The 13,904-nt window shown below is 39.2% G+C and overlaps 1 protein-coding gene across 1 annotated transcript in view; it reads left to right on the top strand.

The window, feature by feature from the left end:
- MYO3A (myosin IIIA) overlaps positions 1 to 13,904 on the top strand; it is a 193,718-nt gene that overhangs the window by 66,818 nt on the left and 112,996 nt on the right. The window contains 1 exon segment of the mRNA XM_032473581.1: positions 12,954 to 13,053. Within this exon segment, the coding sequence (XP_032329472.1) occupies positions 12,954 to 13,053 (100 nt within the window).

Raw genomic sequence — 13,904 nt, 5'->3', positions numbered from 1 at the left:
TCAATACAGTCTGTATCAAAATTCCAATGGCAGTTTTCACAGAAATAGAACAGAAATTCTAAACTTTGTATGGAACCATAAAAGACTCCAAATTGCCAAGGCAATCTTGAGAAAAAAGGATAAAACATCCATTAGAATGGCAATTATTAAAAACACTAAAAATTACAGATGTTGGCAAGGATGTGGAGGAAAGGGAACCCTTATGCACCATTGGTGGGAATGTCAATTGGTGTAGCCACTGTGGAAACAGTATGGAGGTTCCTCAGAAAATTAAAAATACAACTAACATATGATCCAGCAATTCCACTTCTGGGTGATTATCCAAAGAAAATGAAAACACTAATTCAAAAATGTGTATGCAGCCCCTTGTTCATTGTAGCATTATTTACAGTAGCCAAGATATGGAAACAACATAAGTGTCAACTGGTGGATAAATGGATAAAGAATATTCAGCCATAAAAAAGGAATGAAATCTTACCATTTGTGACAACATGGATGGACCTGGAGTGTATTATGCTTAGAGAAATAAATCAGACTGAGAACGACAAATGTTACATGTAGAATCATACATATATGTGTAAGATATACATATGTAATAAAAGTAAGCTTATGGATACAGAGAATAAATTGATGGTTGCCAGAAGTGGCAGGTAGAGGATGGGAGAAATGGATGAACTGTTTTTGTTTTTAGTTTAAATAAGTTGAATTAAAAAACTAAAACTAAAAAACAATATTTTCTTACTCTAAAAAAAAATCTCCAAAAGTCTCAAGGATGTGTTTACATTTTCTTTCTTCTATGGTCACACAGTACTTTGTTCATACTTAAAAGTCAGAAAGACCTGGAATCAAGTCCTCATCCTTCCAGGTACTTTAACTGCCATGTCCTCGTTTGACTTTGGGCAAGTTATGGAACCTCTTTGAGACCCAGTTGAACTTTGTTTATGACATGGGGGCACTAATGATACCTACCCCGTAGAGTTGTGAGAATAAACGAAATAACACCTAAGAAGCATGAAGCACTTTATGGATTGTTATACACGTCTGTATTTTGTGAATCATAATCATCTTTGTATGTCATAATGCTGAGTCCAGAACTTTGCATGTAGTAAGTGCTCAATAAATATATATTATCTTGAATTGAAGAGTTTGTTTTAAAATTTAGAATAAGAAGTCTTCATCTGTCTCTATATAGTCAATAGACACAAATAATAGTACATTCAACTATTACTTAACTACGAAAAAAATTGGATAAGCGAGTAACGTAAAAGCTTTTTCTTGAGAGAAGGGTTTTAAACATTTTTTTCTAGAGAAACTTTTTTTTTCAATAGTTCTCCTGCTGGGTCAGTGGTAGAAGCAAAGAGGACTTAGAAAAAAAATGATAAAATTATGGTAACATCTTGTTTGCTCCTAAAACCATCTCTGTGAAGTTGTATGATGTGGACCACAGCCCTTCTTTTAGGTGCAGTGAGCTAGTGCAGAACTAGGCCTGGCCGGACTCTCAGTTTCATCTCTGTGCTGTTTCTTGAAATTTATTCAATCAGCAAAATAACCCAACTGATAGCCGGGAGTGGTGGGAGGGTAAATTTTATGTTTTAGAGGTGTTTTACTAGTGAATGTTATAGGTTAAATGGATTTGGTCGTGCCATTATCCCAGACCCTTTATAACCAGCACATACGGTTCTACAACTTAGTAGGCAGTGCTGGCTCTTGCAAGAGAATATTACATTTTCATCTCGAAGCCCCTTCTTATGGGGCTCAAACTGTCACTATCACTCTGGTTTTAGCAGCTGAGCTAACAGCATTATGCGTGTGCTCCCACTGCAGTTTTGTCTTTGCCTGCTTTTGTCCACTTTGCCTGCTTTGAGTCACTTTTTTCAGATAGCAGTGGATTGAGCTTTAAAACATGCTTTGGTTTCCTCTGTTTCTGAATTCTTTTGAAGAAATAATGAAAATATTAGCTTATTTGTAAACTGTGACCTTCATTTTTTTTGTAAAAGTGACCCTTACTGGTTATTAAAAAAATCCAATCAATGCATAAACATAAAAAGAAGCCTTAGAAATTCATCCAAAAACACAGCACTAAGGAAAAGAAAACAGCATAAACATTTGATGAACACAATTCCAGATTAATTTTTCAGTGTGTGTGTGTTTGTGTGTGTATAAAAGAGAGAGAAAATCCTTACAAATATAGAATTATTTTATACCTACTATGTTTATTGATGTAATTCTAAATTTACATACATTTGTAAAAAAAAAAAACAATTCAGATGGACCCCGCATACCCACTACTCCAATTTTCATTTAATGGTTATATTTTTCCAAAACTATATAAATATTATTTTAAGTGAGCATTTTCCTCAAATTCAACAAAAGAAAAAGAAACTAAAGTGAAAATGGAGATATTGTTGGAGTTCAGATAAATGTTTATCTTGCTTCATCTCAGGAGTTTTGGGCTTTTGCTAAAGTTTAAAAGATTAGATTCATTTTGATTCAATTCTAGGCAGTATCTACTACCTTCTCACTCTGAAGGATGGAGCTAGTGGTTCCACTTCCCTGCCTCTCCATCTCCACTTCCTGTATCATTATACTATCCTTTTGCAATGCCGAGGGTTAACATTTGTAGTCTGTCTAGAACCATCATCGTTAGGGTGATAACCATCTTTTTTCTGTATTTAAGTTGATTCGGTACTCACCACAAGTCTTTTGGTTTGTTTTTTTTTTTTTAACTGTACCCTCTCCTGAGTTCTTCACTTATTCTCTTGGGTAGCTACATTGCCTCATCTCATGGTTATTTCCAGAAAGCCTCAAACCCTAAATTCTTGCCTGCTTGAGCCTAAAGCTCGGTTTAGTTGGATAAAGTGTACTAAGGTTGACATTTGTTTTCCTTGAAATATCACATACATTGTTCCACTGTCTCTTTGGCAGCAAGTGTTGCTGTTGGAAGAACCAAGGCAGTGAGATCCCTCCTTTTGTTCATGACTGGCTTTTCCTGCAGGGTGTCCCTAAGGTTTTCAGCAGTTTCTCCCTGCTGTGTCATCATGTCAGCCCTCCCGTCTCGATCTTGCCTGTACCCTGCAGCGCACTGGAGCCGGCTCCCACCCGCTCCTGAGAGCCAGCCGGGTCTTTGTTCTTGTTCTGTGTGCTGCAACCACACACTCACCACATCTGTGGGCTCCGTCATGGATGTGCTGCATATTCTGCTGCCTTTCTCTCATGATTATCCTCCATTTCTTTCCTGGATTCACCTGCTTCAGTTTTTAATCTATTTCTGTTGCCTTCTTATCTCTTCATTGACGCTTTGTACCCTCTCTTGAAGACTTTTCTCTTTTCATGAGACCTCATGTGAGAAATGTCTGTGAGGGATGGGGAACTTTTTCCATGATTCCTTCATGTGGTGTGTGGTCTTCATCTGCCTTTTGTCTATAATCCTTAACTCTCCCTCTTCCTTTTTTAAAATTATAAGTGTGTAGTGATGAATCTCTTCTCAAGTGATACTGGGAACAGCTGTGTTCTAGCAAAAAAAACAAAAAGTGAGAATGATGGAAGAATGATTTAGGAGGCCTTTCATTGGAATTAGGTTGATTCTCTTGAACAGCCTCTCACCAAATCTGTATCTTCTTTCCCTTGGCACATCTCCCCTCAGTTCTGAACCTTGAAGAGGTCCGTGTACCCAGCCACTAGGTGGTACAAGCCCGGGTAGCACCATTCCTGTCGTGTTCTCTGTGGCTCCCGGCAAAATCCCACAATGACAGTCTTTCTCTATCCCAGTGTGGCAGCTGCTACTGCCTCTCTTCTTTTCGTCCTGCCACCCTTTGGCCAGTGGCCACCCCTCGGCTGGACGAGTAGGTCACTGTCCCATCGTCTTCTCCAGGGCTCAGCACTTTGCTCTTTTGCATGTCGACCTGGGTCTCATCAGGTGACCCTTTCCCACTTCCCGCATGGCCCACCCATGCCCCCAGAACTGACCCCTCCAAGCACTGGCTCATCACGTAGACGTCTCAGGGCTGGGCACTTTCTTCTTTTTTTTAAGTCTCTGTAGTTACTGATTGAGGTCTAAAGAATTATGTGTTGGTTCTCAGCTTCCTCTCTCATTCTTTTATTTGACAGTTATGCTTTATGGATTGTGGTTTGGGACTGTGGCCATGTCTGTTTCTCATAAAAGAAGGAGACGTTTCTCTACTTTCCATTCTTTTTTGTTGTTTATAATGAGTCTTAAGGGAAGGAAACAATCACATTACTCTGTGACCTTTAACATGAAGTAACTCTCACCCACTTTCTCAGCAAAATAGGACAGGGTGTGATGGATTGGAGACATCACAGTTTTTTGACAAGTCTTGTGTGAGAGCTGGAGTCTGTGTTGCCTTCCCTTGAATCTGGCATTTTCTGTGACTTTGATTAGTAGAAGATAGCAGAAGTAATGCTGTGACAGTTTTGGGCCCAGGCCTGCTGAGGAATGCTAAGCAATGGCCAGCCTGGCCAGCAAGGGCTCCACGTGCTGAGGGAGCAACATGGGTTCCCGAAAGTGACCAAAGAGGTGTCAGTCACCAATACGTGGCTGAGCAAAAGCTCACAGTGGTGTCCAGCTGAAGCAGATCTGTCCAGGAGCACTGGTGAGACCTACTTATGGGGATTTTCTGAGGTCACAAGAGTCCTACATTAGCATGTGAAGGCGATGAGCAAGAAAATTTGGACTCCTGGCATTCTGACCACTGTGTGTGGGATAGCCCACATTGTACAACTCCATGAGACACTATTCATTTCATATTCCAGGTGAGTGCTCTCACCTTGGAGCGTGGAGACAGAACATTGATGGTGGCCCCTAGAGCTGTACCATGTGGATGATGGATCAGGAGCCTGGGAAAAATTCTGAATGCATTTGTTTTACAACCCAAGATAGATTCCCATTGGTATTATTGCTATAAAGAAAAGACACATTTATTTGCATAGAATTACATTTACTGTTGAGTTCTGCAGTGCCTCACAGGAGACAGGACACTGACTATAGATGATGATACTAATTTTTTGGCAGCAAATTGAGATGCACAGACTGAATGGAGGGCAGAGCAACAATTTTTCCCCAAGTGCTTTCACATTTTTAGTACTCTAAATCCATTTTTATCATCATGTCAAAGGCCTTAGTAATATGTATATTGAGAGTAACTTCCTAGAAAAATTTTGCTTAAGATAGCTAAATGTTTTAACCATCTTTTTGCTGAGGAAGAAGAGAGAAATATTTTTTAAGATAGTATCAAGTTTAGAGCAGAATATTTCAGCCTTTGAGTAGAATTCAAAATGACATGCCCCCATTCTTTACTGCTAGGCATGGAAAGCTTTATCTCTGTTCAGCTACCCTAATCTTGTTTGCTTCCCCATTTAGTTTTGTAATTTCTGCAAAAAAAAAAAAAAAAAAAAACTGCTGTATTTAACAGAATTTTTAGTTTGGGAAGATTATGATTCACTTTGAAGTTAGAGTTTTATACATTTATATAAATACAGCTGGGGTTTTTTTTTAAGTGAAAAATCTGATGTCACAATCCCCAGTGTTTTATCAAAAAGAAGGAAAGAAAAGGAAATAAATAAAAAGCTAACTAATTGCTAAGACTGGCAATTCCAGTCTTGGGAATAGAAATTTAAATAGAATCCTATGATTTCATGGTTGATTCTTATATAGATTTAACTATACCACAAGATCCCCTCAAAAAATATATATGTCTATTAAATACATATGTAATATATAAGTCAATATTTAATATGTAAATATACAAAATACAAATATATATAAAGTGTATAAAATACATATATATTATATATATATATAATATGTATATATATAAACATTATCTGGGCATCCCAGCCTAAAATATGGGTGTTGTTCCCTGTCCATGGATGAAAATGTAATTCTCCTGTATGTATTTAAATACAGTGGAGGGTGGTAATGAATTCTGTTTGGGTCATGTTAAATTTGATATGTCAATTAAACATGAAAGCACAGTTATCGAGTAGACAGTTGGCCAAAGGAGTCTGGACTTCAAGGAAGAAGCCCATGTTGAAGATAGTCATTGAGTCACTTGCCAGGACAGGTGTTAACGCTGTGACACTGGCTGGGTCACTGACTATGAGGGTTTAGGAATTTAGCAGAGGGAGAGGAGCCAGAACAGGTGATTGCAGGACTGTGGTCCTCTAGGGAGGGAGAGCAGGGGAATGTGGTCTGTGTTGAACCACATAAACCAAGTGTTTCAAGGAGAGAATAATCATCTCTGCCAAATAGTGCTGAAAATTTGAAAAAAAAAAAATGAAGCGATGTTAAATTTGGACACACCAAGTTCTTCAGTGACCTTGGCAAGAGTCATTCTCAGCAGGGTGGGATGGAGGGAAGCCCCAGCTGGGAGAAGTTAAGGAGAGAGGTGAAGTGAGGAAGAAGAGATAAGGAATAAAAACTACTCTTTCAAGAAGCTCAGCTGTAAAAGGAGAAGAAATGGGGCAGTAGCTGGAAGGCATGGAGGTTCTACAGGGAGCTTGTTAAAGATGGGAGATGCTAGAGCGCGTTTGTATGCTGACAGAGGGAGAAGCTGGTGCCACCAGTGAGAGGGGGGGGCATCACAGCAGTGAGTCCTGGGGAAAGCGAGTGTACAGGTAGCCTTTGCCCCAGGTGGGGAAATTTACCCCTCGTCACTAGAGAGGAGGCTGAGATAAGATGACACAAAGATGAAATCCTGTCGACTTGTTTAAAAACACTGTGCATGTATAAAAGAATAAAAGGAAATACCAAAATGTCAACAGTGGTTATCTCTTGGTGATGCAGTTATGGGTGATTTTTTTTTCTTATACCTCTTGGTATTTTTCAGGTTTTTTAAGAAAAGAAAGTATATTAGTTTTATGCTTATAAAAAATTAATGTAGTAAAGATAATCACACTTGCTCCATGATCCTTCGTGCTGTTATTCCTTGAAAAGTCAGACTACGTGAAATTCCTCAGCTGTGTTTGTTCTTAACGAGATCGTTTTTCTGCACTGATGTTTGTCCTACAGATCCTTTGAGTGGCGCTGGTAACTGCACTTTGAGGGAACTGTGCTTCTCCAGCAAGAGTCTGCTCACAGAAACAGTCTCTTCTCTGCTCTCTTCCTTGGCTCTAATTGAAGGGTGAGGAGAGGAAAGCTGTTAGTAACTCTTGGCAGACGGAGGATAACCATCAAATATTCTTGCAAACACAATTGTCAGTTTCATTTCAACATCTCAAACCAGGTCATTCTAAAATAAGAGCACAGAGAAGTCACATTCACAGCAGAAACAGACAAGATTTCTCAGCGGGAACATTTTTCTTCAGCCTCCAGATAATTGTGTGGAAAGAGGAAGGGCTCTGTTAATGAAAAGGGCAATCAAAAGTGTAGTGGAGCTGAGTGACGATGATCTCTCTCACTCCCCTCATCGCGAGAGCTGATCTGCTGATCTGGCCGGCCAGGCTGATGTGTGCGTCCGTCCCCACCATCATTTCAAAACTGCACATTTGACCAAAGGGGTCCAATTGCAGATAGATAAAACTAGTCTTCAGAGCACACCAGTGAGAACCTCTGGTCCACTGATACTACCAGTTGTGACTTTGTTAGTGGAATTTAAAGATGGATAAGGAAACTAAAACAAAACCATTGATTAGATTTTTGTTTAACAAAGGATTTCTTTACCACCCCAGTGGCTCCTGAATCACCTTAGAAAATAAAGCTTGATATTTACAAGAGAATATTTAACCAAAGTAAAAGCAAATAAAGCTGTTGCATTATAATAATACAACTGAATAGTAAGGCTAAGAATTTAACATGGAGCCACAAGAGTTGTTTCTTTTTTCAGTGTGTAGAACTGAAATACAAGTGAAGCTATAATAACCACCCCCAAGGGTATTGGTGACCTTAGATAACACAGAAAGAAAATATTTGCAGTCTGAAACTATGTCTCTCCAGCATTACAGAGTAAATGAAAAATAGAACCTGGTTAACAAGCTGTACTTTTCATAAGAGGACAGGAATCTTATTGGAAGGATTCTGACTTTTCCTTTCCCAAGTCTTACAGAAATTAAATATGTAATAAAGTAACAAGAATGGAAATTAATTCTATAAAATGAAGGCAAAAGAAAAATGTTAAAAGTGTAAAGTAATCTTGAAACACATATAGGTGAATACACATATGTATGTATTTTTTTTTTCCATTGAGGATTTCAATTGTTTATAATGAGAATAAAAAATAAAATAAATTTCCTTGGTCCCACAGTAGATGAACATTTAGTAAAAGTAAAATATTCATTCCTTTTTCCCAGGAAATAAATTTTGAGAACCTACTATTTGCAAGACTCTAGGAGTATGGGGCGTATCAATCAACAGATTTTAAAAAAGGAAACAACTCTGTTCTCGTATCAATGAGAAGAGCTAGGGAAATTTTAGTAAATTTGTAAACAGTGTAATAGACGGTGATGCACGCTAAGGAAAAATAGAGCGAGGTCAGTTGGAGGGAGAGTCAGCGGGATTGGTGGGGGTGAGAATCGCAGCATTAAAGAGAGTGGTGGCTCAGACCTCACAAGGGAGGGAGGTACAGTAGCCTATGGTTCTCTGGGCAGAGGGAAGTCAGGGCGAGCCTCTGAGGCAGGAGTGTGCATGGCAGGGAGGAGTGAGCAGGGGAAGGGTGTTAGAAGATGAGGTCAGAAACAGTGGGGTAGGGATGGGGTCAGGTTACATGGGACCTTTCTCTGAGTGACATGGGGACACTGGATGGTCCTGATCAGAGAGTGACATATCTGACTTATGTTGTAAGATCATTCTCACTATTTGCAATCATGCAAGTAAGAAACAGTGGGGCTTAGATCAGGGGAGTAGCCATGTAGGTTTGACCCTAGAAGTAGACATTGAACTTTCTATGAAATACCCTCTCTGTTTAGGAGCTAGAAGGAGAGCAGACTACTGTTCAGAGATAAGAAATGCCTTTATTTTTTAACCAGTGTATCAAGTCAGCAGTCCCAGGCAAATTTTCTAAACTGTTCTTACATATGTTCTTTGCTTTTATGACATATGATTTGTGCATTGTTGTGAGAGATGAGAAAGGTGGTAGATCAGATAGTTTTGGTGCCTAAACTGACTTCTGATTAAAAGGCTTACCAGAAAGGGTGGGATGTGAAGTAATAGGGAAGGACATAGAATCAGTCACACTAAGAAATACTGCTCTTTGTACACCCACTGGCTGGGTAGGGCTCAGTGTTGCAATTCAAGCCACCAAATGTATTTTTACATCTTCATATCCTTGATGCCAGGCATAGAAAGATGAGTAACGCTTGGTTTCTGCCCACAAGTTTATCCTGGTCTGTCAAGACTGAGGAACAAACACGATGCAATGTGAAAGCATTCCTCCTTGTGATGCATTCTCGCCGGAAAGTTCTGCAGTGACTTCACAGGGAAGGTGTTATTTGCACAGAGAGCCTGACTTTGTACAATAAGTACAGTTTTGCCGGACATGGAAGGAAAATCATTCCAGGCAGAGAAAACAAAATGAACAAAGCACAGACTCTTGAAAATGCTTGCCCTTTGGGGACTGTTCTGTACAGATAAGACAGGTGGTGGTGTGGAAAGCTTGAGACAGACTCTGAAAGTCCATGAATTCCATGCCAAGGAATTTTTAGGTCATACTATACAAGATTTTAAGTCATACTGTCAGGGTTTTTAATCATCACAATAACAAAATATTTTCTATATTTTTTGAGGCTAGTACCAAAAGCATCATGGAGGATGAATTCATAGGAGGGAAAGAGTGAGGGTACCAGCCAGCCAAGACTTGACCTGTCACCCTGGGCTTCACCATCTGCTCCTTGTCATTCTCCAGGAACAGTCTTTGGATGCCAAATAGTCCCATAAAAGCAGATAAAAAATTCAGGGCTCTTCACTTAAATACATAATTGGATTTCCTTTTCTAGTTTCTTAAAGATCATGTATTGTATGAGTTTCTTTGGAGGTAGGGGGATCCATACGATAATACTTGTCGAGATCAGCAAAGGTGGGCATTAACTGTGTGCAAATCCTGTGCCAGAAATCGTGGGAGATATACATTCACTCATTCATTCAACTAAAATTTATTGAGGACCTACTATGTTCTAAATCATTTCCTTGTTGCTAGATACAACAGGAAACTAAAGACATACAGTCTTGTGTATCTTGGAGCTTACACTGTAGTAAAGGATTCAAATACTAACTAAATTATCCATACAAATAAGTACATAACTGTAAAGTTTTAGAAATGCTGTAAAAATTATTATGGAAGAATCTAAGACTTATAAGTAGGAGTAAACACTGTTCCTGTGATTAGATACAAGTCCTTAATCAGATATGCTTTTTGCAAATATTTTCTCCCAGTCTATGACTTCACTTTTTATACAGTGTCTTTCACAGAGCAGAAGTTTTTCATTTTAATGAAGTCTACCTTATCACTTTTTTCTTTCATGGATGATGCTTTGGGTGTTGCATTTATAAACTCATTTCCACACCCAAGATTATCTAGATTTTCTCCTATACTTCTAAGAGTTTTATAGTTTTGCATTTTACACTTAGATGTATGACCCATTTTGAGTTAACTTTTGTGAAAAGTGCAAAGTTTGTGTCTAGATCCTTTTTCTTCCCCCTGCATGTGGCTGTCCAGTTGTTCTAGGGATAAGATATCCCTATCTTGAGGAACTTTACAGTCTAGTAAAAGGAATAAGACCCTTATGCAAATGATTGACTGAAATGACTTAACTAAGATATTTGTCCAGAGAAATGTAAAAAATTACGCTGAGGGTTTAAAACAGGTGGCATCTGAGGTAGACTGTGAAAAGTGAACAAAGTTCCATCACACAGATAGGGCTGAAGAGAAAAATGAAAAATCTTACATATTTTAAAACATCACTCTGAAAGCAAAGGTGGCAGCAGGGAGGTGGCTGTGGCATGAGGTGTAATAGGGGGCAGGTGCCGGTGCGGAGAGATATTTGGTTCTAGATGCAATCTGATGACAGAGCTGGTGGGTCTGTGTGTCATCTGCAGGAGGGATACAAGAGGAAAAGAAGAGCCAGGGGTCACGCCAAGATTTTTTGCCCGAACAGTCAGAAGAACGGCGTCCCCAGTGGCTGAGATGAGGACCATGGACAGGAGCAGGTTTGGGGCTGGGGTTTTCAGGAGCTTGGTTCAGGATGTGTTAAGTCTGCCACCTCAACTTCCAAGTGCAGTATCGAGTGAGCAGCTGAATGCTTAAGTCTGGAGATCAGCAGAGTTGTCATCTCATAAGTGGTATTTAAAGCTATGAAATCAGGAAGTAAATCTTGGTAGAGAAGAAAATAGCTCTCAGGACTGAAGCTCAGGAGATTCCAAAATGTGCCAGTGGAAAAGATAAGGAGGAACCAGAAAAAGATACTCAGATGGAGATGCCAGTGAGGTAAGGAAGAGAGTCAAGAGAAGGGCCCGGGACGCCAAGACTCATGTGTTTATGAAGCATTTGCCCAAAACTAGTGGTTACCAGTGGGGAGAGAGAAGGGGGAAAGGGCAAGATGGGGGGGGAATTAAGATTATAGAATAAATAAGCTACAAAGATATATGGTACATCACAGGGAACACAGCCAATATTTTATAAATGGAGTATAATCTATAAAAATTTTGAATCACTATGTACTTGAAACAAACATAATATTGTAAATCAACTATATTTTAATAAAGAATTTTTTTTTAAAAGCCTTTGTCCAATGTCACCAGGAGGTTAAGGAAAATGAGGACTTGGAATTGACCATGGAATTCAGCAATGTGTTGGTCATTACTGTCCTGAATGGTAGCTGTTTCCGTGGCGCGTGGAGATGACAGCCTAATTGAAATGGGTTTTCTTAATAAGCGCAGTAAAATTGAAGAGATTAAGCACAGATAATGCATTTGAGGATTTTTGCTGTAAACCAAGGAAGAAGAAACAAAGTCAAGGACTGGTGGTTGGTTTGTTCTGAGAAGGATGCTGTTAACAGCTGAGAGGGGGAAATGAGTGATGTAGGCATGAAAGAGGAACCAGCAGGAGTGATGTCCTTGAATAAGTGAGAGGAGAGAGAATCTAGTGCCCAGAGCAGGGGTCCAGTGCTAGATGGAGGTGAGGACCATTATCAGTAGTGACTCAATTCTCTAAACAATGAGAACCCATTGAAGTTTGGTGAGTAAATGGTATGATCCTTATTATTCGTCATAATCTGTGTATTCCTTCCCTTTTTACCAATGGACAAATTCAAGTGCTTAACAGTCTGTCCAAAAATAAATACTGAAAATACACTTCTGCCCAAAATAAAATGGACGATGATTTCACGTCCAGGAAAGTTGAAACAAACCCTTGTGTTTACCTCAGCAACTTCTCCAGACGTGATGTCAAATCAGGATCTCTGCACTGCTATTGAAATTGCTGAAATGTTTCACTTTGAAAATAAACTTCCTAGTGCCTGAAACCAATTTTCTATGCACATTTTTTGAGAGTCCACAATGTGGTTTATTTTGTATTCCTCTTAAATTCTGCTGAATACTAGTTTTTCAGATTATCTTTCCTTGACCATCAGTGGCCTACCACCACCTCAGACAAAATTGGAAATCTAATGAATGCAGATCTCTCTGACTCACCACTTTATAACAGATTAAAATATACATCAGAATTTAGAGAAAGCTTTAAAGAATATAGATAGAGGATAGTTCTTGATGGAAATAATGAACTCTTTTGATTATCCATGAAGTAAGCTTGACATGTTGCGTTTTCCCAGTGAAGAGAAGAAAACAGATCAAATACGTGAGGCTGTTTGCTGGTAAATTGTTACTGTTGACTTTAGTAAATCATCTTCATGGAATTTTTCAGTCTCTTCTGTGTCTGTGTCTTACTTCTACTATGATCAGTAATAAGTTCTCAAATCAGAAAGTGTCTTCTTTCTGTATTGCTCCTCAGACATGAACGTCTTTACACCAAGAAAAGTAACTTCAGCAAATCTCTAATTTCCAGCCTGAAGGATGTAGATGATTTAGCAACCCTGGAGGTTTTGGATGAGGTGAGAAGCTCAGTTTAATTAAACATTCTCTCTCTATTTTTTTTTAATTCACGAAAGTGGTATGAGCAGGAGATTCTTGGCCTCTCTTGGCTTCCTGATCATCTCTCCTGTCTTCATTTTTAATACGTGTAACACACATTTCCAGATCTCTACAACCTGGTGTCAACTTTTTCTTCTTTTTTTTTGATACTCACAAAGGTGCAAGTTCACACAAGATGAGTTGCTTAGAGCATAGGCCCCCTCTTCCCCTCAGTTCTCTCCATGAGTCTCAAAGGGATGATTTACTGCAGTCAGAAAACAGTTTACCTTTAGGGGGAGGGTATAACTCAGTGGTAGAGTGTGTGCCTAGTGTGCAAGGTCCTGGGTTCGATCCCCAGTACCTCCATCAGAATAATTAATTAGTTAATTTAATTAACAAACAAACCTAATTACCCCCCCCCCTTTTTTTTTAAATAGACTACTTGAAAAAACAGAAAAAAGAAAAAACAAAGAAAACAATTTGCCTCCTACACCACCATCTGGCTTCCCCCCTCCTTTTCCTCTCCTGTTCTACACTCAGTGGCAGGACCCAGAGTCTCTGAGATACCTCAAGAACCTGTCTGTCACTATGGTCAGTGCTCCCCCTCATGGGATCACACAGCCCACCTTTTAGGGAATGACCTCAGAAATATTTCAGACATCTCTTGTGAAGATACAAGTCCAGGCCAGTAAATTGTAGTCTCAGCCGCTTTCTCCTCATCTCCTTTTATTTCAGATAATCACATCATTGGAGACATAAATAGCTCCTTTTCAGTAAAAGGTCGGGATCACTATCCTGCCTGACCCACAGAATTTTACTTTTTAATACTTCT

The sequence above is a fragment of the Camelus ferus genome, chromosome 35 (genome assembly GCF_009834535.1).
Source record: "Camelus ferus isolate YT-003-E chromosome 35, BCGSAC_Cfer_1.0, whole genome shotgun sequence".
Lineage (NCBI taxonomy): Eukaryota > Metazoa > Chordata > Mammalia > Artiodactyla > Camelidae > Camelus > Camelus ferus.
Note: the sequence above shows the minus strand (reverse complement) of the source record. Positions and strands in the feature narration are given on the sequence as shown.